The sequence below is a fragment of the Pteropus medius genome, unplaced genomic scaffold, assembly GCF_902729225.1.
Source record: "Pteropus medius unplaced genomic scaffold, Ma_sr-lr_union100, whole genome shotgun sequence".
NCBI lineage: Eukaryota > Metazoa > Chordata > Mammalia > Chiroptera > Pteropodidae > Pteropus > Pteropus medius.
The window spans coordinates 704,171-726,095 of NW_024342470.1; the positions used below are offsets into that span (position 1 = coordinate 704,171).

At 45.4% G+C, this 21,925-nt stretch overlaps 1 protein-coding gene, 1 long non-coding RNA gene and 1 pseudogene across 10 annotated transcripts in view; 2 read left to right on the plus strand and 1 right to left on the minus strand.

Moving 5' to 3' along the window:
- Positions 1-21,925, plus strand: part of PPFIBP2 (PPFIB scaffold protein 2) — a 132,462-nt gene that overhangs the window by 34,733 nt on the left and 75,804 nt on the right. For 2 of the 9 annotated variants that reach the window (XM_039863477.1, XM_039863478.1), the window contains exon 3: positions 5,983-6,197. The exons of 1 other annotated variant lie outside the window; for it this stretch is intronic. In XM_039863477.1, the coding sequence (XP_039719411.1) occupies positions 5,983-6,197 (215 nt within the window). Of the gene's footprint in view, positions 1-5,982; positions 6,198-18,350; positions 18,486-18,547; positions 18,734-18,833; positions 19,220-21,925 lie in introns of those variants that run through there. 6 more of the 9 variants (XM_039863480.1, XM_039863483.1, XM_039863482.1 and 3 more) reach the window with 5 other exon arrangements.
- On the plus strand, positions 10,473-10,591 carry LOC120603258 (uncharacterized; annotated as a pseudogene).
- Positions 16,118-18,222, minus strand: LOC120603151 (uncharacterized). Its single transcript, XR_005652964.1, has 3 exons — positions 17,251-18,222; positions 16,844-16,993; positions 16,118-16,353 (listed from the first exon to the last, which is right to left on the minus strand). It is a non-coding gene; the product is annotated as an uncharacterized LOC120603151 (long non-coding RNA).

Genomic DNA, 21,925 nt, shown 5'->3' on the forward strand with positions numbered 1-21,925 from the left:
TCCTGTGAACCATCTTTTAAGTATTAATTGGCTCACACAGACATTTGATAGGAGCTATCTGACAGATAATTCAACACTGAGGTTATTAATGAGAGTTGGGAGGACATATGTTCTATGCCATTTGTGATGAAAAGAATGATAATTATTGAATGCCTTTGTGCTGGACCCTTTTCCTGAGGATTATTAATACCATCCTCATCTTCAACATCATTGGGCTGAACTGAACCAAAGGGCTTAGGCATTTTTATGGTAGTTACTGTGGACTACGGAGTTAGAATGTTGGGGATTGAATCCTAGCTTGGCCACTTACTGCTGGTTGTGGGATCTTTAGGCAAATAGCTTAATTTCTCTGAGCCTCAGTTTCCTAATATATAAATCAGTGGTAATATTAGTACCTATCTCCTATTATTGGGACAATTAAATTAATGCAAATAAGGCACCAAGTACTCATTTGGTGTAAGTTACTAATACTAATATCAACTTATTCTGTTGATATTAGTATTGACATTATTATTTTTGCCACCCAAGGTCATAGTGCTGGTAAATTGCAAAACTAAGAAATGAGTCCAGGGCCATCCGAGTCTCTTCTGGGCTTCTTTCACTTCTGTGTTGGTTTTATGATGGTGTAGAGTAGAGCCCTGGGGACTCTGTGGGGCTATCTATAGGAGAAAAGAGTTAGTTAGGAGCAGCGTCCATTCGTATTGTTGCTCCCAGTCCCTTAGCCAGAGTGACTTTGCTCTCATCTCTCTTACACATTAGACTTTGCAGTAAGAGTTCATTTGCTTAAAGGGTAGCACAGCTAAAAGAAAGTTTCACACTGTGTCACCACATTGTGATACCACAGATTCTGCAGAAATGACATTTTCGTGTGAACGTTTAAGTCATCTTTTCTTTAATTCCATTTTCTTATTAATTTGAAGTCAAACGATATCAAGTAGTGCCAACATTACCAAAATACAATTGCTTTTGCATCTGTTAAAGTATTCAAGTGTGTACCCAAGGACTGTATTCCCTCACTTTATGAAAACACAATTACCACTTATTTCAATGGAAGAAAATGTTATAGGCCTTCTGCATACCCCAAATCATGTGAAAACAACTGGATCCTTATGAAAACAAACAATTCCTTCAGTAATGATTATTCATAATCATAACACTGCATAATAAGGAATTTCCCTTAATTAATTACTGTATAGTATAATAGACTACTGTTCACTTTCCAAAACTCTTTCCAAAAAAGAATACACTTAGGACATGTTTATTAGCGTTTATATAATTAAACATTTAATGCAAAAAAAAAAAAAGTGGCCCTCTTCTCCAATCAATGCAAACACTGCAGGAGATTATCATTCCCATAAACAACCAGGGCAGGAATACTCTGAGAGGACATCCTGATGTTTAGGTGTCAAACACGCCCCTCCTGAGCCATAGTCTGGTGACCCTCATCTCAAAGCACTCAGTGGCTCTAGCAGTGTGAGATAGAGAAGTGCCATGTGAGCAGAAATATGACTATTAAATGAAACTTTTTGTAAAGTTTAATTCTTGAAACCTGAATGGGTGTATCCCAGGTATGACTACTTGATTGGAACCCTGGAATTTTATGCCAGAAAATTGGGTAGAGGTGGCTATTAAAGACTCCAGGACCCTTGTCAAAATGATTTGTTTCTAGTACAAAAGACCACTGTTGTAGCTTCTGGTACATGTTAACTTTTGATTTCATTGTCTCCTGGTTAGTCCCTGTGATTCACCTGCAAATAACACTCTAATTGAATCACACTGTTGACAACTGAAAGTGAACTATGTATTGCTTAATTATATCCTTCTGGATGGCCCTGAGCAACTGCCAGATATGTTAATTTTGCAGAGGGCTTAATTTATGGGCTAACAGGTGCAGTGGCTCCTCTGTGAGGCCACTTCTGTAACAGGACCAGAGAATCCCATGGTGAGGACACAGAGGACACTTATTCCTCCTCACTGTGGCAGGAGGTTACTCATGCGATTATCTGCAAGCTGTACCCATCGATGAGAAGTAGTAAAAAGGAGTCTATTTAAGGACAGCTACAAAAGAGTTTGCTCTATCCAGGCCTTTCTGTCAATTCTGGATTTTCATTTTGTTTAAGATTTAAAGATTGGGGGCAGAGTAAGTTCTGATCAAGACAGATTATTCACCTGGGCCCATAATGATGAGTCCATGCTCAGAACAGGTAGCCAGTCTTGTCCATGCTCTCTCTGAGGTAGATCAGCATGTAGCAGTCATCAGTAACAAAGCTGTCTGATCCCTGTTCAGGATTCAGGTTGAGAGTGTTCTGCTATGACATTGACCTGAAGAGTCAAAGTGAAAGTTGAGGTGTGTAGTGGGCTCAGATGTCAAAGACTACCCTTTGTATAAAGAGGTTGAAATGGCCCAGAGTGGCAAGCACTGTTCAACAGCCATCATCCTCTTTTTTCTAGTTGATTTACTGAGGATATTGCCTTTTTGCATCCTGGCTTTATGCAGAGGTCTCCCATCCAATCTCTCCCTTTGATTAGGCCCTAAGCATTATCTCCTGTCCTCAAGTGGCGCATTCAAATCCAGGTATTAGGATATCAGGGAAGTGGCAGTGGCCTTCAGGGCAAAGACCAGCTCAAATGCTCTTCCTAAGGTTCTGAACTTTGAAGGTTTCTTTCAGTTCAGTTGCTTAAAAAAGTCTACATATGTGTGTTTTTGCATCTTTGGGTGTTCTAGGAGGGTCTTCTCTATGCTACTAGCCTGCCTCTCTCTACTCTATTGCTGGTATAACGCTGTTACCTTCCTTGGCTTATGGGCCCCTTCTTCCATCTTCAAAGCCAGCAATGGCCAGTTGAGTCCTCACATCACATCTCTCTGACCTAATCTTCTGTCTCCCTCTTCTGATTTAAGAGCTCCTGTGATTAATAAGCCAAGATAATCTCCCCATCTCATGACTCTTAATCACATCTGTAAAGTCTCTTTTACCATACAAGTTACACATATGTAGCTTCCAGGGTTTAGGATAGGATATCTTTGGTAGGAGTGTCATTATTCTGTCTAGCACAAGAATCAATAAACAAAACATCTTTATTCTCTTCCTTCATTTTAAACCAATTAAGGAATAGATCAGACATCAAGTTTATAATTAGTTTTACTGATTAGGAAAGTTAGCTCGATCTGAAGCTGCAATTAGGATTTTGAGTACCACTCATCACACACACACGCAATATTTAATTCATCTATCATTTAAGATTTTACCACACACACACACACGCACAACAATATTTATACCAAACATTTAACTGGTTCCAAAATACAGACTTCTACCTAGCTGGGGCAGAGCTGGTCTCAGAAAGCCTCTCTAAGGATAATGCTTACATCCAGGGACAGGCGGCTTTGGAGAGAATTCCTTCTTTCAGCTCTCTCATCAGAGGAGGCATTCCTCCTTCAGAGGAAAAATTGAGTGAGGGGAGGCAGGGGAGAGGCCACAAATGTGGCTGTAGTTGAAACCACCCTCCCTTCCCATGGAAATATGAAAATGGGAATAAGTGTCCCTGATAATAGTTCCTGATTTTTGTTGAGACTTCCTGTATGGCCTTGTCTGCAGTCAGTTTTGGTAAAATGTTTAATGTGTGCTTAAGCACAATGTGCCAGCTCTAGTTGTCTGGGACATAGTTCTTTATATGTCCTTTGTTGTTCTAATATGTCACTCCTTTATTTTTCTTTTTCTTTTGGGGTCTGCTTGATCTGTCATTTCCCAAGGGAGATGGTTACAATGGGACTTGATTCTGTAAAATTGTGTTTAGAAATTGGTAATCGAAGTTCATCAGTGAGAAAGTCTATAATTTTTTCTTTGTAGTACTCAGGATGCTAAGTTGCATAAGTCCAAGGTCACTATTCACACTCTCATCTACAAGTTGTACTATCAGTTTCTCTTTATCGAGTGAGCTGATAGCATTCTCTTGTTTTCTATACTGAATGAAATAGATTAGAATTATTAATTTCTTGAAGGTTTGATAGAACTTGCAAAAGCATTTTTTTCTCTGGAAAAAAAATTTAATTATGGTTTAATATTTTATAGAACTATTCAGATGATTTTTAAATTTATTTTTATCATTTTATCCGGTGACTTTGTGTGTGTGTGTGGCTGTTTTTAACAGTGCGATCAAAATACTTCCTCCATTGTATGGAGTATTTAGTTTTATCTTTTTGAGCACTTTATATTTCAGTCATTCAGTATCTTAATTGTTGTATGTCTCTCTTGATAACTTCAAAGAACTGGATTTAATTTATCCTCTTATTCAAATATTTGAGTTTAAATAGGTGAGTTTATAATTATTATATGCATTTATAAATCTTATAATTGCAGGTATGCATGTGCTCGTTTTTCCATTTTATGTTGTCCAAGGCCACAGAGTTATATAAAGTTAATGAAAATCTCAGTCTACTCACTTACTTTTGGCCTGGCTCATCCTACATTTTTAAAGGGGTGTATAGTGTGTATTTGTATGTGTATATTGAAATGTGTCCAGGATGGAGGATTACTCAGCAATTGTGTGGAGAATGGAGGTCTTGCTCTGCTTCTGTCCATTTTCTTGACTGGAGTCTGGCTGGAGCCCTTCTCAGTCAGCTCGAAATTGGATCTGCAGGAGCCAGAGAGTGCTGAGCACACACCAGCGTGTGGGTAATTGGGCAGTTTCCTAGCTCCCCAGAGCCACAGACTTGTTTGTGGATTGTGATCCATGATTCCCTCTATCCTGCACTTTCAGCAAGCAAACAGGCAATCAAATGGTAATTGTTTCCTTCTGTGTGGATTTCACATTCCAGAGGCTGCCATGGTAAGTAGGAAGTTGGCACTTAGAAGTAAAGGGACCTGGAAATAGACATCAGGCCTGCAGTAAAACCATGGAGGTGGTGGCCCTACAGTCCACATTTTCCAGCAGAAGCCAGATTTCAAATATTTTATTTTTTTAAAATTTGCCTTTTAAACAATCCAAATGCCCTAGAAATTCCACCATCTAAGCTGTATTTTCTAAAGTGTTTCTTACTGCTGCTGAAAGAAGCGCGGAAATTTTTTGTTAGATTGCGTCACCCCAGTTTTGCTTTGAAAAATATATCACTATACTTAGGCAAAGAAGGTTGTTTGTTTTGTTTTGTTTTTTAATGGTGGGGTTTAGAAAGGCAAAAACTGTCCTGTTTGGGACATATCAAATTAGAAAGATCTGAGCCAATATTTCAGATCTCTGAGGAAGTTCAAGTACTCCTCCTCTTAGCTATTCGTTCAAGCACATGTGCAGACATTCAGTCAGATTCCCCTTCGACATCTACTGGGCAGGGGCATGGTGCTAGGAACTCAGCTAACTATGATGGGGATTCTGCCCTCAGAGACTTCACAGCCCATAATGGGAAGGTGAGTTGTGGACATACAGAGTAATTTATACAGGTTAGAAGTATGAGTATGTCAGGGGATATAGACCTCGCCCAGTTGGGAAGATCCAGAAAGGTTCCCGTTCACCAAGCCAGCCTAGAGTCAGGGACCACCTCGGGATGAGAGGAGTAGAATGCAGACAAGGATGGAAAGAATTTTTGGTGGCCATCTGTGCAGACAAGCTACCACACTGACTTAGAAGAAAAGAAGGTTGTTAATCTAAAAGCTGAAGAATGGTATCTCATTGTTTTAGCTAGCATATCTATGGTCGCCGGTGAGGGCTGGCTGTGTTCCCCCAGTTGTCTAACAGTGTGAGCTTCCATATGTCAGTCCCGATGGGCACAGTCATTCACCTCTGACAGGTCTCTTCCTATCGCGCCCAGCCCAGGATTAAAGATGATCTCTGAAGGTTACTTTGTGAGTGATTCTGCTGAGGTAGAAGTGTCTTCCTAGGCTTCTTATCCATCTTGCCCCCCTCTCCTTTCACTATCTTTGCTCTTTTCCAGTTCCTGGCCCATGGTGTCCCAGCTTTCTTACCAAGGTTCCCACCTCTCTTTTGTTCTAGGCACGAAAATAGGTGCAGAAATTAGTGATGGGACCTGTGAGCCTGGACCGGCCTCCCCTGCCTCCTACACGAACCCCTTCCCAGTGATCCATCTCATTGAGGACCTGAGGCTGGCCCTGGAGATGCTGGAGCATCCTCAGGAAAGGGCAGCCCTCCTGAACCAGATCCCAGGCCCCACAGCTTTCTACATAAAGGACTGGTTCGAGGAGAGCTTGGTGAGTAGGCCCTTGGCCTATTTGGGGAACTACTGGGAAACATAATCCTGGAGCCCCTGAAGGGCCCCCACTGCCCAGGGCTATTACTTCATCTGTGCACCTTCCAGTCTTGCTTCCAGTCCAGTCAACCCCCACAAGGTGGTCCTCCCCAGGAAGAGGATAGAACCCAGTCAAACAGCTTAAGCTGTACAGTTGGCCTGCCTACATACTCTAGCCCTCTCCTGGGAAAGGAAATTCCTGGGCTAGAGATGAGCAAATGTGGAAGGCTTTCCTCCCAGGTTACATGTACTACTCACTGAGTTGTAATCCCTAAATCCCTAGCTGGGGTGTCCACCCCCAGCTATATCCTCCGCTCCTCATTCCTTACAACAGACTAGAATCTTGTCATCTCATTCATTCCTTTACCTGTGCCCCTATTCTTCAGGCCTCCTTGCCCTAGAAATGTTTCCTATCCCTTGTAGAATGAGGGTTTCCTTAACCTCCTCCTGCTCTTTCTAGATTAAACCCTCATACCTCCTAGGGAAGCAGATGAGTAACCAAAGCTGTAAATATGTGGCTTTGGTTACCCATCTCCCTCCCTGTGGAGACCAGATGGTCAACATTAAGAGACTAGTAACATCTGGGAATGGGTCAGGAGGGAAGCTGGCCCACTGAGGAAGTGATCTGCAGTGCAGCCATTTGAGGACTGGAGGGAGGAACCTGGGAAGCTAGAAGAAGCATGTGATTACCTAAGCCGAGTTTGAGGATGAAAGCCGGGGTGCAGTCTTTTAAAGCAGGAGTCTCCAACTCCTGGGCCGTGGACTGGTACCAGTCTGTGGCCTCTTAGGAACCAGGCTGCACAACAGGAAGTGAGCAGCAAGCAAGCGAAACATCATCTATATTTTCAGTCACTCCCCAGCATTAGCATCACTGCTTCAGCTCTACCTCAGATAATCGGGAATTAGATTCTCATAGGAGCGCCAGTCTCTGGTGTCAAAAAGGTTGGGTCCGATGTTTTAAAGCTAGAGTCCTACAAACCCGAGCCAAAATTCAAAAGTATCCATAGCATTAGGAAGGCAGGAATGGGACCACTAAATGGGGAGGGAGGGCTTTATGTTGGAAACTATAGACCAAGGATGTTGAGACAGACACCTTTGTCCAGAGATGTCATTTGTTACAGGTTACATCCCAGAAGTCCTAGACTACTTTCTGTTCCGGAGGCACTTGTCCTTGGGCTGCCCTGTCACCATGTGCCTGGGTCCCTCTGGTAACTCCCAGACAGCCTTCTCCACTGTCCCTGAAGCCTGCATTAGGGTGCAGAGTGATTTTGCTCCACTTGAGACCTTACCACATATAACCAAGAGATTCACTCGAGTGGCTTCCCCAAGAAAAGCGTAGTCTGCCCAGAGTACGGAAAATAGCTGGTGTTTATATTCTTTCCTGTGTAGTTTACAGTGACTGTGTATGTGCTTTCACCTTGTTTAATGTGCCTGAACTGTGTGACTATTTCTCTAATTTTGACATTTAGAATATTTTTAATCTTTCGCTAGTATATGGCACTGCTAGAAGATGTCTCTTTGTCTAAAAATATTTGTCTTTGTCTCTAGATCTTTCCTTAAGATAGAGTCCGAAAAGTGGTGTATAGAGTTAAACTAGGGTCATAATACAGGATGCTCAGTTAAATTTGAATTTTAGATAAGCAATGAATAATTTTTAATAAGCATGTCCCATGCAGTTTGCTAAATCTGGCAACTCTAATCCAAAAGTATTAATATTCCTTTAAGCCTTTGACACATTTTTCTGAACCTCTTTTCAGAAAGATTTTACCCATTTATATTTTCATTAACAGGACTTTTGTGCATCCTGATCAACAATAATCATTAAGATTTTTAAAAAGACAGCTTTACTAATTTCATAGAGAAATATTTTTATTGTTTTTTACATTTCTTTAATAGGAAGACTAAGTTTTTTTCCTCCATTGGTTTAGTATTTAATCTTCTGTATGAGCTTTAAACTTTTGATCTCATACCTCTATCTAAAAAAAATTTCTTTCTCCATATATACACATTCACCTATGCAGTCTTGTACTAATATATGTTAATTATAAAACATTCCCCAAAGTAGAGATTTTTAAAGAACGGTTTAAAAAATAGTTCTAGTATTTTCTTTCCACACGCTCCAGTGATCACCACAGGTCCCTGGGTGTGCCTACCCCACCCTGGTCTATTCATAATCTATGCTTTTTTCTATTAGGATTTTAATGCTTTCCTTATATATTTAAATGGCCTTTATTAGCCCTTTGCTTTATTCTCCTTACAATGTTGTTAAATGTTGTTTATGGCTTATGGTGCTTTTTGAGACAGAATTTAAAAGGAATGCAAAGAACTCTTATCAGTCCTGTTTGGATTTCTTTTTTTTCCTTTTATCTCTACAAAGACCTTTCCTAACCTCATATCAAATAATATTCACCCGTGTCTTCCTTCAGTAGGTTAGTAGTTTGATTTGTATCTTTTTGTTAACTCTATTTTATCTGTAATACCTTTTATTATGAAGTATGAAATAGAGATCTAACTTTTGTAACTTATTTAAAAAAAGTTTTTTAAATATTTTTGATCCAAAGGCAGTTGACGTGGTTGTTCATTTTTTGCAAGGTGCATTGCAAAAACAGCTTGCATTCAGATTTACAGATCTGTTTTGTGTTTATATCCAATAGTTGGAGAAATGCATTCCTTTGGAGAGATTTTCCTAAAAATTGTTGCATTCATAAATCTTTTAGAGTAATTATAGCCATCAGCCTATGAATGGTGTACTTTTCGGGGGTCAGAAGTTCATATAAACATTCCAAGATGCGAGGGCTGGATGTTAAGGTTTTGATTCTGGACAGCGACAGCCTGTCTGTATTTTAGGTCTTGAGACCTGAAGTCACATCTGAGCACACTCACATTCCGTAGTAGGTCTTATCAGTGTGGAAATAGGATTTAAAGCAGTGAACCAACCCACTGGTACTTTTTAGATTGGTACTTTTAGTTAGAAGCCCTTACTACTCAAATCGCGGTCTATGGACCAGCAGCTTTGGCCTTCCCTGGTAGCTCGTAGGAAAAAAGTGCAGAATATGGAACTTTCCCCGACCCCCGATCCCCACCCTATACTCACAGAACCATCTCCATGTGATTCATGTGCACATTAAAGTTTAAGAAGCACTGCTTCAAACCACAGAGACTCACTTGAATTATTTTAAAAATAAATTACATGTGGCTTAAAATCGGAACTAGTAAGGCTGCTTGAGGGATCAGGCAGGCAGTCCTCCCGTGCCTTCTCATTCATGCACTTTTTGCATCTTTACACTCTTCTCCTCTGTATACAACTGGCTTTGTCATATACCTCAGTTACTGCTTTGTCGTATGTTGGCCTGACATGGTCCAACTCTGCCTTGTGACATCCCCATCAGTTGGGATTTTTCTCCAGTAGAGTGGCATAAACAATAAGGAAGTATGTATGTCACTAACAAGATGGCAGAGGATGGGGGGCAGGGTTAAACCAGTAGCTCTGGTATGGCTGCAAGGACTCTGGCTCCTCCCATCTTTCTACCCCACCTTTCTCAGGAGGTTGATTTTTCTTCAGACATGTCCCCTAAAGGCAGGATGGCTACCGTAGCGCCAGCAATATAACCTCACACAGACACAAACATGTCCTTTTTCTCTTCTTTTGTAATTAGGAAGGACAATCTTTCTCTGAAACCCTTCTGCATACTTCTATATGGTCCCAATGGTCAGCTTCGAGGGAGGCTGGGAAACAAGTATTGGCACTTTCATTTACCAGAGCAGTAGGTGGCCTCTGTCAGGAAGGAACCGTGGTGAATTGGGGGAAATGAATGGCCCTTAGGAAGACAGTGCAGAGCAACTGCCACACATCCTCAAGTTTTGATTTTATTTTTGTTGATTGCAAAATTATTTTTGTTTTCTTCGTGTGTGTGTGTGTGTGTGTGTGTGTGTGTGTGTGTGTGTGACAGAGAAAGAGAGATAGAACTCAAATTCCTAAAGGAGAGAATGATTGGCTTAGCTCATGATTTTTTGAGTTAAGTCTTCCAGGCATATGAAGAAATGGCAAGTGCAAAAGAAATAGAAATGAAAGACTTAATTTACAACAGCTATGGATTAGCTGCTCTTGGGTCAGTTGTCCACCCAAAGGCCAATCAGCTGTGGCGAGAGGAAATGGCTCACATGGTAGGACATGTGGTTTCTGCTATTGCTATTCATCAAGAACTGTGGGTCTTCAGGCACAAGAAAACAGGCTCTAGTCTACGGCCATGCCACCCTGAACAAGCCCAATCCCGTCTGATCTCGGAAGCTAAGCAGGGTCGGGCGTGGTTAGTACTTGGATGGGAGACCACCTAGGAAGACCAGGTGCTATAGGCGTAAAAAAATAAAAATAAAAAATAAGGGATTGTAAGCTGACAAGTTCCTTGCAATCTGTGAGGTCAACCAAGGGTTGCCTCACGCCCCAAAAAAGGCTGTAGAAGAGGTGGATGTGGGGGAGTGGTCGGTGGTTAGAATGGAATAAACTGCAGAGAGGCTGGTCCTGGACCCTTAAGTATATGTTTTATGTGGAGAGGGAGCTCCTTGTCCTAGTGCATCAGAGAGACTGTGGGTAGCTGTGCTTTGTTATGGTGGGGCTGGTTCCTCCCCTGCTGGGTGCTGGCAGGCCTGGACACAGAAAGATCAGCAGCAGCAGGGACTCTCTGAGGGGATAATTACAAATAGGCCAGACTCATCCTAAAGACCAAGTAGAGCAGACCTGGTAGAGCAGGAGTCAGAGTCCCTGGGCTGTGCGTGGGTTTCCAGGGTTCTGGAGCCTAACACAGGGTTCTCCCTTCCTTAACAGTCAAATGAGGAAAGGTAGGCTCTCGGCCTTGATGGGTATGTGTGGGGCTCTCTGAGCTGGGGACACCTTGTGGGGCTTCAATGAAGAAAGGAACACAGGGCCTGGATTCTCTTGTCTGAGAGCAGCGTCTTTGAATTCTGGGCCTATCCCCGGAAAGTTGGTGGAGCACCAGGGAGCTTCAGATTAGGCTGTTGTGTAGGGGCAGTTTCTTGCAGCCCAAGGCAAGCTGGGGCCTGACCTGCAGAGAAGCATCAGTGGGGCTGTCCTGTGCTGTGCAGCAGCAGAACAGTGCAACTCTCAGGAGTTGAAAAGGTCTTCTTTCATGTTTGATGGACAGGTCCAAGCTCAGGGTCATAGAGGGCCTTAGAGGAGGAAGCTGAAGCCCAGGCTGGAAGGCTGAGGCACCTCTGATCTGATGGTAGCGAAGCTGAGTTCGAGAAAGGGGCAGCCTCCTTCCCCTCCCACTGCTACCTTCTAGACCTGTGGTGATGTGGGGGGCGATGCCCTTAGAGAGAGCATGGCCATTCCCGGTCGAGAGCCCCCAAACCCTGCCAGATGGTCCTGAAGGTAGGAGAGGAGAACAGTGCTCATTAGTGGCCCTGATAATTACCACAGGCAGGAAGGGGCTGCTGCTACTATGGCCACTTCCAGGAATCTGTCTGTAGCTTTAGCTGGAAGGGGCATCACTGTCCCTCAACATCTACTTGGCTGGGCTGGGTAGAGGCTGCTTGGGTAGATCTAGGGCCACGCTGGGTGGTTGAGACCATACAGGAGCCAGTCAGCCAGCATCCAGTGAGCCCTACAGGACTGGGGACAGCCAGGTGGTGAGGAGAAGTGGATTAAGCCTGGTGCACAGTGGTGACGCAGGTCCCTGCACAATGCTCAAGAGATACCAGAGCCAGCAGAGTCTCCAGATGGAACAGCTCTGGGTACCCTCTAACAGTCTGGAATATATACTTTTGATCTCCTACCAGGTACCAGTCTGTCCTGCTGTCTAATGGCATTGCATGTGGGCTAGAAGGATTCTTGGTGAAGACCTGAGGCTTCAGGAGCTCAAGATTAAGTCCAAGGAAAGACAGGCAAACCTAGCATCTGAGTGAGGGCAAATCAGGGCAGAGCCCAGGCTCTAGAGTAAGGGGGAGAGGTTAGTAGAGAACCTCCAGAGGGACTGTACTTTGGGCCCCTTTTTGGAAGCAGGGTTCAGGGAGTAGGCTTAACCCCAGCGGGAACCCAGGCTTTCCTCTGCAAAGTTGCAGGTGTCTGGTTAGTGTGCTTGGGCAGGTGGAAGGGAACTGGACCAGACTGAGTCAATGTGGGAGGTAGGAATGTATCAAAGGCCAGCACTCAGCCACTCACTTGTGTCTGGCTTTGGGCGAGCCTCATCTTTCCTCCTCTGGGACTCAGTTTTCCCACTGGAAATGACAGCTGGTTTGATAGTCCGTGAGAGCTGGCCAAGCATTTTAGTTCTGCAGTTTGTCGAGAGGGTATGTTAAGTGGCCTCCTGTATTCACCAGCCTTTGCCTTCCACAGTCTAGACCTTTTGGTTTCCAAAGTGGAGGCAGGTTAGGGAGCCTCTCTAGGTGCAGCTGCCCAGGGTCAGGGCTCAGTGGAGGCTGACATCTCAAGAGCAGTGAAACAGGATGTCCCGAATGGGCAGCCTCTGCTAGGCCTGGCTGGGCTGGGGGAGTGAGGCCCCATCTGGGATATGTGCTCACTTGACATCCTCCTGGTCAGTTCAGGTATCCTCAGTTACTTTTTTTTTTTTTTTTTTTTATGGTGACATTGGTTAACGAAATCCAGTAAGTTTCAGGTGTACAATTAAAGAGTAAGGCATATATATATACATTACATTGTGTGTTTACTGCTCATAGTTAGATTTCTTTCTGTCACCACCTCAGTTACCTTCTTAACTATCCTCAAGAAACAAAGGAAGAGACCCAGGCCCAGGAGGGCACATGGCCACTCGCTTCCTTAGCTCAAGTACCTCGTCGCAGATGGCGGCTTCTTCAGCTCCCAGCTCCTCAGACAAAGCCCAGGAAGTCCTGCCAGATTCAGCTTGCAATCTTTTATTCTGGCCAAAGAAGCGAATCTGTTTACCATATTGAAAAGCCAGAAGAGTTGCAAAAACGGTGGGGAGAAAAAGCTGTTTTTTGAATTATAAACCGTGAGCTTGAATTTCTCATTCATCTCTATCTTCGTTCTCCACCCAGGGTCTGGAACAAAAGATGGGCCGGGATATATGCGTATTGAATGTTTTCATTTTGAAAATTTAGACAAGAGTTTTATAGAAAAAAACCCTTTTTCTCTAGATCTTAAAAAGAGAAGGGGAAATTTGGTGCCCATTTTTCAAGAATAAAAAAAGCAGAGTCTCTGAGCCAATTTCCAGCCTGTGTTTCCTGCCCTCCACCTATGACAGGTGTGAACTTGAGTGAGAGCTCAGAAAGTCATAGGTGTCAGCAGTTTCTTTCCTGTGCTTGACTCCCAAGAAACTCCTGTCCTGGGCAGGGCTGGTGTGCCTGTGGGTGGAGTTCTTTGTGCCTATGCAATACTGGAAGAAGCCACTAGGTGGGAGTCAGGGACAAATTCTGGAAAGTCTAAATCCCAAAGAATAAGGTGTGGGCTTTACAAGAGAAAAATAGCAACCCCCCGCCTTTTTCAATTAAAAAGATGACATAAGTACCTTATTAGTGAAACTGCTAGACAGTGCACCTGGGTCAACTGGCAAAGAGAGTTCTTTCCCATTTTCCTTGATACCCAGGGAACAAAGAGTAGGTCTGGGAGGCCCCCACTGTTTGTGGACCCAGAGAAGAGATGGGAGAGCTGAAGGCTGGTCCTAGGGGCATAGATCTGACCTTACATTGTCATTGGTGAGAAGGCCTATTCAGACTCCCTAATTTCAGTGCCTTTTGCTGGAGCAGTATTAAGATGGCTCCCTCCTTTCAGGAGGCATTTCCTGACCCCCATGGCTGCCAAGTCCTGCTGTAAGGAAGCCTCCAGAATTATGGGGAATTTTGAATACACTTTTCCTGGCACAGCACCCCATATTGAGGTCTTCAGCCACTGCAAATTTAGCAGTTTTATTTTTCTTGGATTTTGACCCCCTCCCCTCGCCCCCACCACACATACACAAATTGTAACCTGATCTTTAAATTCTAGAGATCAGGCTTTTTTTCAGGCCTGATTTGAGGAGACTATTTCAACCCCTAAGAACCAATGTTTATAAATCACCAAGAATGTGCAAACACTGGTGAAAGAGCAAATAAATCTTCCCCACGCAATTTCCTGCTTCAGACCCTGGGGACATGGTGGGTGATGTTGCCAGGTTAGCATAACTTGAGGTCTGAGCATGTAGACACACAGCCACCCGTGAAGAAGGCCTGCCAGAGCCACATCCCCTGGAGCCTTCTGGCCTTTCAGGCACCTGCCGGTAGGCAGGCAGGCTCTGGAGAATTCCTGCTTCCAGGCAAACTTAGTACCCTGCAATTCAAGGAACTTCTGAAAGGGGTTTCCTAACCTCTTACTGCTCAAATCCTGTCCTGAGATCTGCAGCGTGAGCATGACCTGGAAGCTTGTTAGTGATGCACAGTTTTCAGCCCCATTCTCAACCTAATGGGTCAGAATCTGCATTTTTACAAGAACTCCCTTTAGCCCAGGCAGTTCATTATAGATGGGGAAGCATTGTCCTGCCCCAGGGGTCAGCAATCTATGGCCCACGTTTGGCCTGCTGCCTAGTTCTTATGTCCCATGAGCTAAGAATAATTTTTACATTTTTTGGCGACTGAGAGAAATCCCAAGAATATATTGCAATGTTAAAATGATATAAAATTATATTTTCAGTGTCCATGAATAAAATGTTACTGGGACATAGCCATGCTCATTGATTTATGTGTTGGCTATGGCTACTTTTGTCCTGCAAATAGCCATTGAATATGACAGAAATCATATGGCCCAGAAAGCCTAAAACATTTGCCATAAAGCCCTTTTACAGGAAACATCTGCTGACCGTTGTCCCGACCCATTTATTCATTCATTCAGTCAGTCAGTCAGTCAGTCATTTGCGACATTGGTTAACAAAATCCAGTAAGTTTCAGCTGCACACTTTAAGGCATATATATGTTTACACTGTGTTCACCTCCCATAGTTAGTTTCTTTCTGTCACTACATATGTGACCCCCTTTACCCCATCTTCCTCCCCTCTCCCCATTTTTAAGGTGGGCTCTCATGCTTGTGCACCGTGGGGACTTGGGCTGTGGTGGCCAGGAGGCTGTTTCACTGCTTGCCAGCCCAAAGGAGCAGTGTCCTCAGGCTGGCCTCTTCCTTCTCCCCACTGGCAGGCCCACTGTGTAGTGCACCCTTTGGAGGACACAAGCCTGTATCTGACTTTACCCAGGGGGGTCCTGGAACCGAGCACCGTGGCCCAGAGGCCAAGGCTCAGGGCTGAGCTGGAGCTCAGGATGCAGGTGATAATAGGTCAGCAGAATGGCATATGACCCATGAGACCCCTCTCAGTCCACAGTTCTTCTAGAGTAGATGCTGCTGACTCCTGGCAGGAGGAGCAAGGGAACCCTACCCTCAGTCATTCTCGCTTCAGTACCAAAAGTTCCAGCCCATCCTGACTGTCATGGGGCCCCTTCTAGACCCTGGGATGAGGAGGAGGGCAAGCTGCGTGGGTTCTCTTGTCCAAACCTGACCACTCTGCCCTCTTAGCTGTGTTTTTACTCCCCAAATGTTCAGTCTCTCAGTCTCCTGCCCTTTGCCCTCAGCTGGCTGCCTCATGTTCCAGGTAATAATGAGTTGAGTGCAGTTGCCGGTGAGTGAGTTGCTTTGGGAAGTCCCCGAGGGCTGGCAGGGTCACTGTAATGATCCGTATTTATGTACCTTGTGTGGTTCCTGAGGACTTCTCTTCAGTGATGAGTTCAGGGCATCCTTGAGACTCTCCCTTGCCCAAGCAGATGTAAGGGAAGCAGGAATTGCTCCTTTACACGGCCCCCCCAACCATCCCCCCACCAAGGGCAGCCTAAACCTTTCAGAGTAACTGCTTAGGCCAGATAAAACCCAGGCTTCTAAATCTTTTGGGAGTCATGGATCATTTTGATAAAATGATGACAACTTTATCTTCCGAGAATATTGATTTGTGTACATTTTATGAACATATTCAGGGGCCTGTATGTTCCCCAAAGCCCCTCCGTGGACCATTGTGAGATGCCCCTAGCAGGATATTCTTCTGAGTGAGGGGATGGAGCCAGGGCTTACCTTGCGGGCACCACGATGGGGCCATGCCCAGGCCAGCTGCCACCTGGGGGATTAGTGATGCAAAGGTGCCTGTTATTCCTTTATCCGTCGCATCTCATTCAGTTCACCAGCCATACACACATGCCCTACTCCTAGGTCATTTGCAATGTTATTTTGTGGACTTTTTGAGTTGAATTACAATATAAATAAAATGTCCTTTGGTGTTTAAAAAAAGGCGGATGGGGTGGGGCTGAGATAAGACTTGCTACTTGAGGATACCATAAAAATATGTCAAGAATTTAGCTGCAACTTGTCTGGATTCCTCCCTCCCTTCCTCCTCTCCTTCCCTCCCCGCTTCCCCCCTTCAATTCATCACACATAAGTTGAGTTAATAGGTGAAACTGGCCCTGTCCTTTCCTCTTCGAGTTGAGTATCTTTACTCCGGGGAAACAGACCTTCAAGATTCATTTTCTCCAAGTGGAATTTTAGTCTTACGTTGCCAGTCTTACCATTTGAGCCTCATTCTTTCATTCAAATAATGTGTCATTTCTTACCATGTACCAAGAATTGTGCTAGGCATGGAAGTTAGAGCAGTGATTCAGGGCTCAGACACATGTCCTCCAGTCTGGTGCAAGGACAGATATATGAACTGTCAGCTGTGGTTCAATGAACGGCAGGTGGTGAAGTGGAGAGAAGTCTGGATGCTAAGGAGGGAGTAAGAAGAGGGGCTGCCATTCAAACCAGCTCCCCATGGGCAAGTAGGAGCTAGCAAGGCTAAAAAGCAGCCATGTTGCCACATGGTCACCTCTTTCCTCCAATCACACCAGAACCTATGAAGGGCACTAAGCCTTCCTTCAAGGTGGGCAGGGGCTTAGACTGTCACCTGCCTCTCTGTCCAGCCCCCAGATTAGCTCTCTGGCCTCTTCCACCCTGGAGCTCCAGAAACACCTTTACCACATACCATTTGGTAATTCCTTATTTGCCCAGGGCAGGAAGTCAGTTTCATTTGCCTTGGATACTGGACAAATGTGTGTTGTCCAAATAAATTCTTCATTCAACTTCTTTAGACTTTTAGACAGAAAAAATAAGAAGGCCTCCTTACCCCTGCAGCCTTAGAGATGTTCTTCATTAACACATCCTATCACAGTTCTGAGGCCCAGGTGAGGACCGGCCATGCTCTGGAACTGGGCCAGAGGCCAGAAGAAAGGTCTAGAGCTCTACTTGGGCAGCTGAGCCTGCTTTTCCTTTCAGGCCTCTGATCTGGGTGTGTCTCCAGGAATTTACTCCTCCCCTGTCAGCTGCTGGCCAGAGCTCTGCTCCTGCCGCCTCTCAGATCTGTGGGCTGGGCCAGCCTGCTGAGTCTGGGCTGCTGCATATCTTTCTGCTTTGTCTTTCGGGCCCTGCTTCTGGGCCGTGGTGAATGTTGCTGTGTCGAGGGCTGTGCTGACACCCTGTAGAGCCTTCTCTTCAAGCTGGGAGTTCCGGGTGAACCCCCAGGGCACCAGAGGGACCCCGCAGTCACAAGATGTGCGCCTGCAAGTCATTTACGCAGCAGAGCTCAGAGCCCTTGCATGTAACCACAGTTCCCACTGCACCCACATCAAAGATTGCTTTCATAATCATTCGTAGCCAGAGGTTGCATGTCAAGGGCTGGGCAAAGGAGAAAAGCTGTATTAGGGGAGCTCTCAAAGGAGATGGGATTGTGTGGAGTTGGGGGCGGCATTGGGGAGTGCTGGAGAGGCCCTCCTGGAAAGCCCGCATGTGACTTGCCAATAGGAAAACAGACACAGCTCCCTGTCTGCCAGCAACTGCCTTCCCAAGACTCCTACCTGGAGCTCTCCCTGTCTCATGAACTCACACATGAAGCAGCCTGACCCTTCCTCCCACCCTGGCTTGTGAGGCAGCTAGTTTGGGGTGGGGGACAGCCAGCGAGGCAGGCCTGGGACTTGACAGAAACTGTAGCCCATCTTGGTGCAGAATGCAGCCCCAGGGAGCCCAGTGGTGGTGTCTGGCCCCGGCCAGGAGCTAGACTCCCCCAAGTGGCAGAAGGCTCTGAGGTTGCAGGTATTGGTCTCTGGTGGACAGGGCCATGGACAGCAAACACCCAGCAGGGCCAGGAACCCAGACCAGAGCTGGTTCTGAACGTGTTCTTTTTTGGAACAACAGGCTATCCTCAGGGCACAGCCAGGAAAAGGGGTAGGCGTGGGCTTCGGGGTGGGGGCCAGGTTGTGTGTGGGAACGGGCAGCTCCTCCAAGAGCAGCACTTATTTTTAGTTTTCTCCCCAGTCCCAAATAAACCAAGAGCAGCTGGGAGCATGTGGGTAAATGCAGAGTGGAGCAGAGACAGGAAATCGGGGTCTCTTGGTAATGAGTTCCAGCCACTCCAGAGAGGAAAAGCCAGACGAGGAATTTTCTTCGGGACTGTTTCCTTTTGGCAGGCTCTGGTATTATCACCAAAGGAATGTGTGTGTGTGTGTGTGTGTGTGTGTGTGTGTGTGTGTGTGTGTGTGTGTGTGTGTGTGTGTGTGTATGTGGCCAATGTGCATGTGTACAACTCCTCTCCAAGTCTGTCTTTTTTCCCTACCTTTGCGTTAGGTTCGATTGCTCCGCGGGCTCTGTATCCCAGCGCTGGTGCCCGTGTGTTTCTGTGGGGGCGGTGGGGGAGGATTCTGGAGCAGCACGGTCTGGGCTGAGTCTTGTGTATCTGAAACTGTTTAGGGAAAGGCTGGAGGACACTGGCCAGGGAAGTGGGGAAACTTGAACACAGCTTGATGTCCCTGAGGGGGAGGGGGCAGAGGCAAGGAAGAGGAGAGAATTTGGTCTCCAGCCAGAAAAAAGGGCTTTTCAACCAAGGAATCTAACTGCTGACATGGGTGCCCAGCATGGATGGGGACATTGATGTTTACAAGCATTTTGCGTGGCTGAAGAGGGTAAGTGACTGGCTGCTTTGTCTGGGTCTCCGTGGAAACGAGTGAGGGGAGAGACCCTTTGGGTGTGGGGTGTGTGTATTGTGGGGGAGGTATTTGTCCAAGTTCTCCATGAGAATCTAATTATAGACAGTAGGGGAGAAATAGCCAGCTGTCTTTGTTCCTCCTGACATTCTGGTGAATGAGCCTCTGTATGGAAAGGCCAGAATGGAGTGAGGAAAGTTATTTATTTTCACTTTGGCACTTAAACAGTTGGAAGCTCTCATCATCGTGCCCAGGAAAAGGTGTCCACCGTTTTTCAGTTTGAGGACACGGGTTGGAAGCTGCCGTCTTTGAAATGCACTGAATCGGGAAGTTGTTGAGCTTATTCTCAGCTCCAGTGTTATCCAGTGTGGGGAGGAGTGTGCTGTCAGCTGAAAGAGCTTCTGCGTTTCTGGAGGCAGGCTCTCTCGGGAGTTCTCTTCTGAGTGCTCTGAAGTTGAGAGTTTGGGTTGCAAGTTGTTGATGCCCTTTCTTGAGGGGATGAGTGTGAGCGTGCGGTGTGAGTGAGGAATGAATGAATGTTGAGGGCTGGAGTAGCATCCATACTCCCAGAACTCAGGCTCTTTCCCCATTTGTGACTGTCATAAAAAGATGGGTGTCCATTTATTTTCACTCTGAGGCTGAACGTTTTTCAGAGGCAGGAAAAGCAAAAGCAGCTGGCAGATAAGAGATATGACATTGTAACTAAGGAGGAACAGGAGGGACGGGAAGTATACAGCTCAGAAGGCCCGACCCCAACACCCAAACACTAGACCTATTGGCTTTTTCACGCACCCTCCACATTGCACATTCAGCAAATATTTATTGAGTTTCAGGTACTGGGTGTCCAGTGGTGAGCAAAGTGGAAGAAGCAGTCCCTGCTCTTGTGGATCTTCCATCTAGTGCAGGAGATAGGGGTTAAGCAGTCCTGGTAGATAGATCCCAAATTACAAATTGATAAGTGCAGTGAGGAGGAAAGGCCCACAAGGGCTGTTGAAGATTGAGCAGGAGCTGTCAGGGGGGCCCTCTTTGAGGAAGTAACACTTTGTTGAAACCTGAAAGAGAAGTAGGAGTGAGTCAGGTGAAAAACAGGGCGAAGAACATTCCAGGCAAAAGTGATGGTATGTGCAAAGATCTGAAAGCAAGAGGGAATCGGACGGGTTTCAAGCCTGGGAGAAAGCCAGTGTGGCTGAATTCAGTGTTGGAGAGGAAAGACAGGCAGATGCCAGATCACATAGGACAGCCAAGGCCACAGTGAGGGTTGTGGGGGACATGGTTCTATAATAGGGGACTCGTATGAGGGAAGTGACATGAGATACACAGGGGATCCAATTTGTATTTTAAGAAAATTGGCTGTGATCTGGTGTATGGTAAGTGGTGCTGTGAAAAGTGAAGCAGCTGAACAAAATTAGGGAGCTCGGGGCTTGTCAAGATCAGTTAGTACAAACGCTTCATTTAACCAAGCCCCAAGAGGGACTGAGACTCTTGTGGTTATTAGTGCTATAGCTGTTGGTGCAGCCTGATCTTGAACCTTGATCTGTCTCCCAGTTGACTTCTCTTTCCTCATCTCTTCTGCCAAATATGTAGAAAATTATTGGTTTTAGAACCCAGCAGAAATTCTGTCTGTGCTCAGCCCCTCTCAGCTTTGAGATGGGGACATTGCAGCCACCACAGAGCATGCTGAAGTGATCAGATATTTTGGCAAAGGTTTGCGTCCATCATCTTAAGCATTTAAAAAGTTTCAATGAGGAGATACTGGGTGGAACTGGGTAGGACGTACACTTCCCATCACTTAGTCTTTATTTTTCTGTTATCAGAAATGAAGCTTTTTAACTAGAAGGCCTTCCAGCTATGATGTGCCTGGTGTGGTTGGCGCCGTGCCCCAGCCACTAGGGCTGATGTACATCTGCACCTTGTGCAGAAGTTCTGCCTGTAGAGGAATTAGTTCTGCATGTGATACGATGTAAGACGGCCCCTCCTGTCCCGAGACCCAGGCTGAGACCTGGCTCCTGTGGACAGTTGGAAGTCTGCTGAAGAAAGCTCTAAGCAGGGAGACTTCAGACGCCCCAGGATGACTCATAACAAAACAAATATTTTTCTTCTATTTTTAGAATTTTAAGGAACATTCAAAAAAGAAAAGCAGAAAGTATTGAATACGACATATAGGTAGTATAGTCAGAGTATCTTTCCTATTCTCTACCCTAAACCCTATTTCCCGATTCTTGTTTTTAAAAATCCTCTTTTAAAAAAACTCCCTTTTCATCCTATGACCCTGATCTTAAGCACCCGGGACTTGCCCTTAGTCTGCAAGAGAATGCCCAGGCTCTTTAGCCTCCTTGGCTTTTGAGACCTTTTGCAACTCAGCCTCAACTTACCCTTTCAGTTTCATCATTTATATTTACTCCGATGGGCTCCCAAGTATACTCCCTCCCTTTTCTGAGCTTGTACCCAATGCCCTCCTTCTAATTCCCACCCACTTCATCTGAGTCCATCGAGGACCTCCTGTTCCATGGGTCCCTGGCTGATCCCATCCCTGTAGAGGACTCCTCCAGCGCAGATCTCCAGTACTTCCTGCCCTCCCGGCTCACCCACCCCTTCTTGTGTGCTTTCTCAAGCTGAGGTGGCTTGGAGAGCAGTTTTTTTTTTTTCTTAGCCCAGGCTTTTGAAGGTGGGAACACTGTTCCTTAA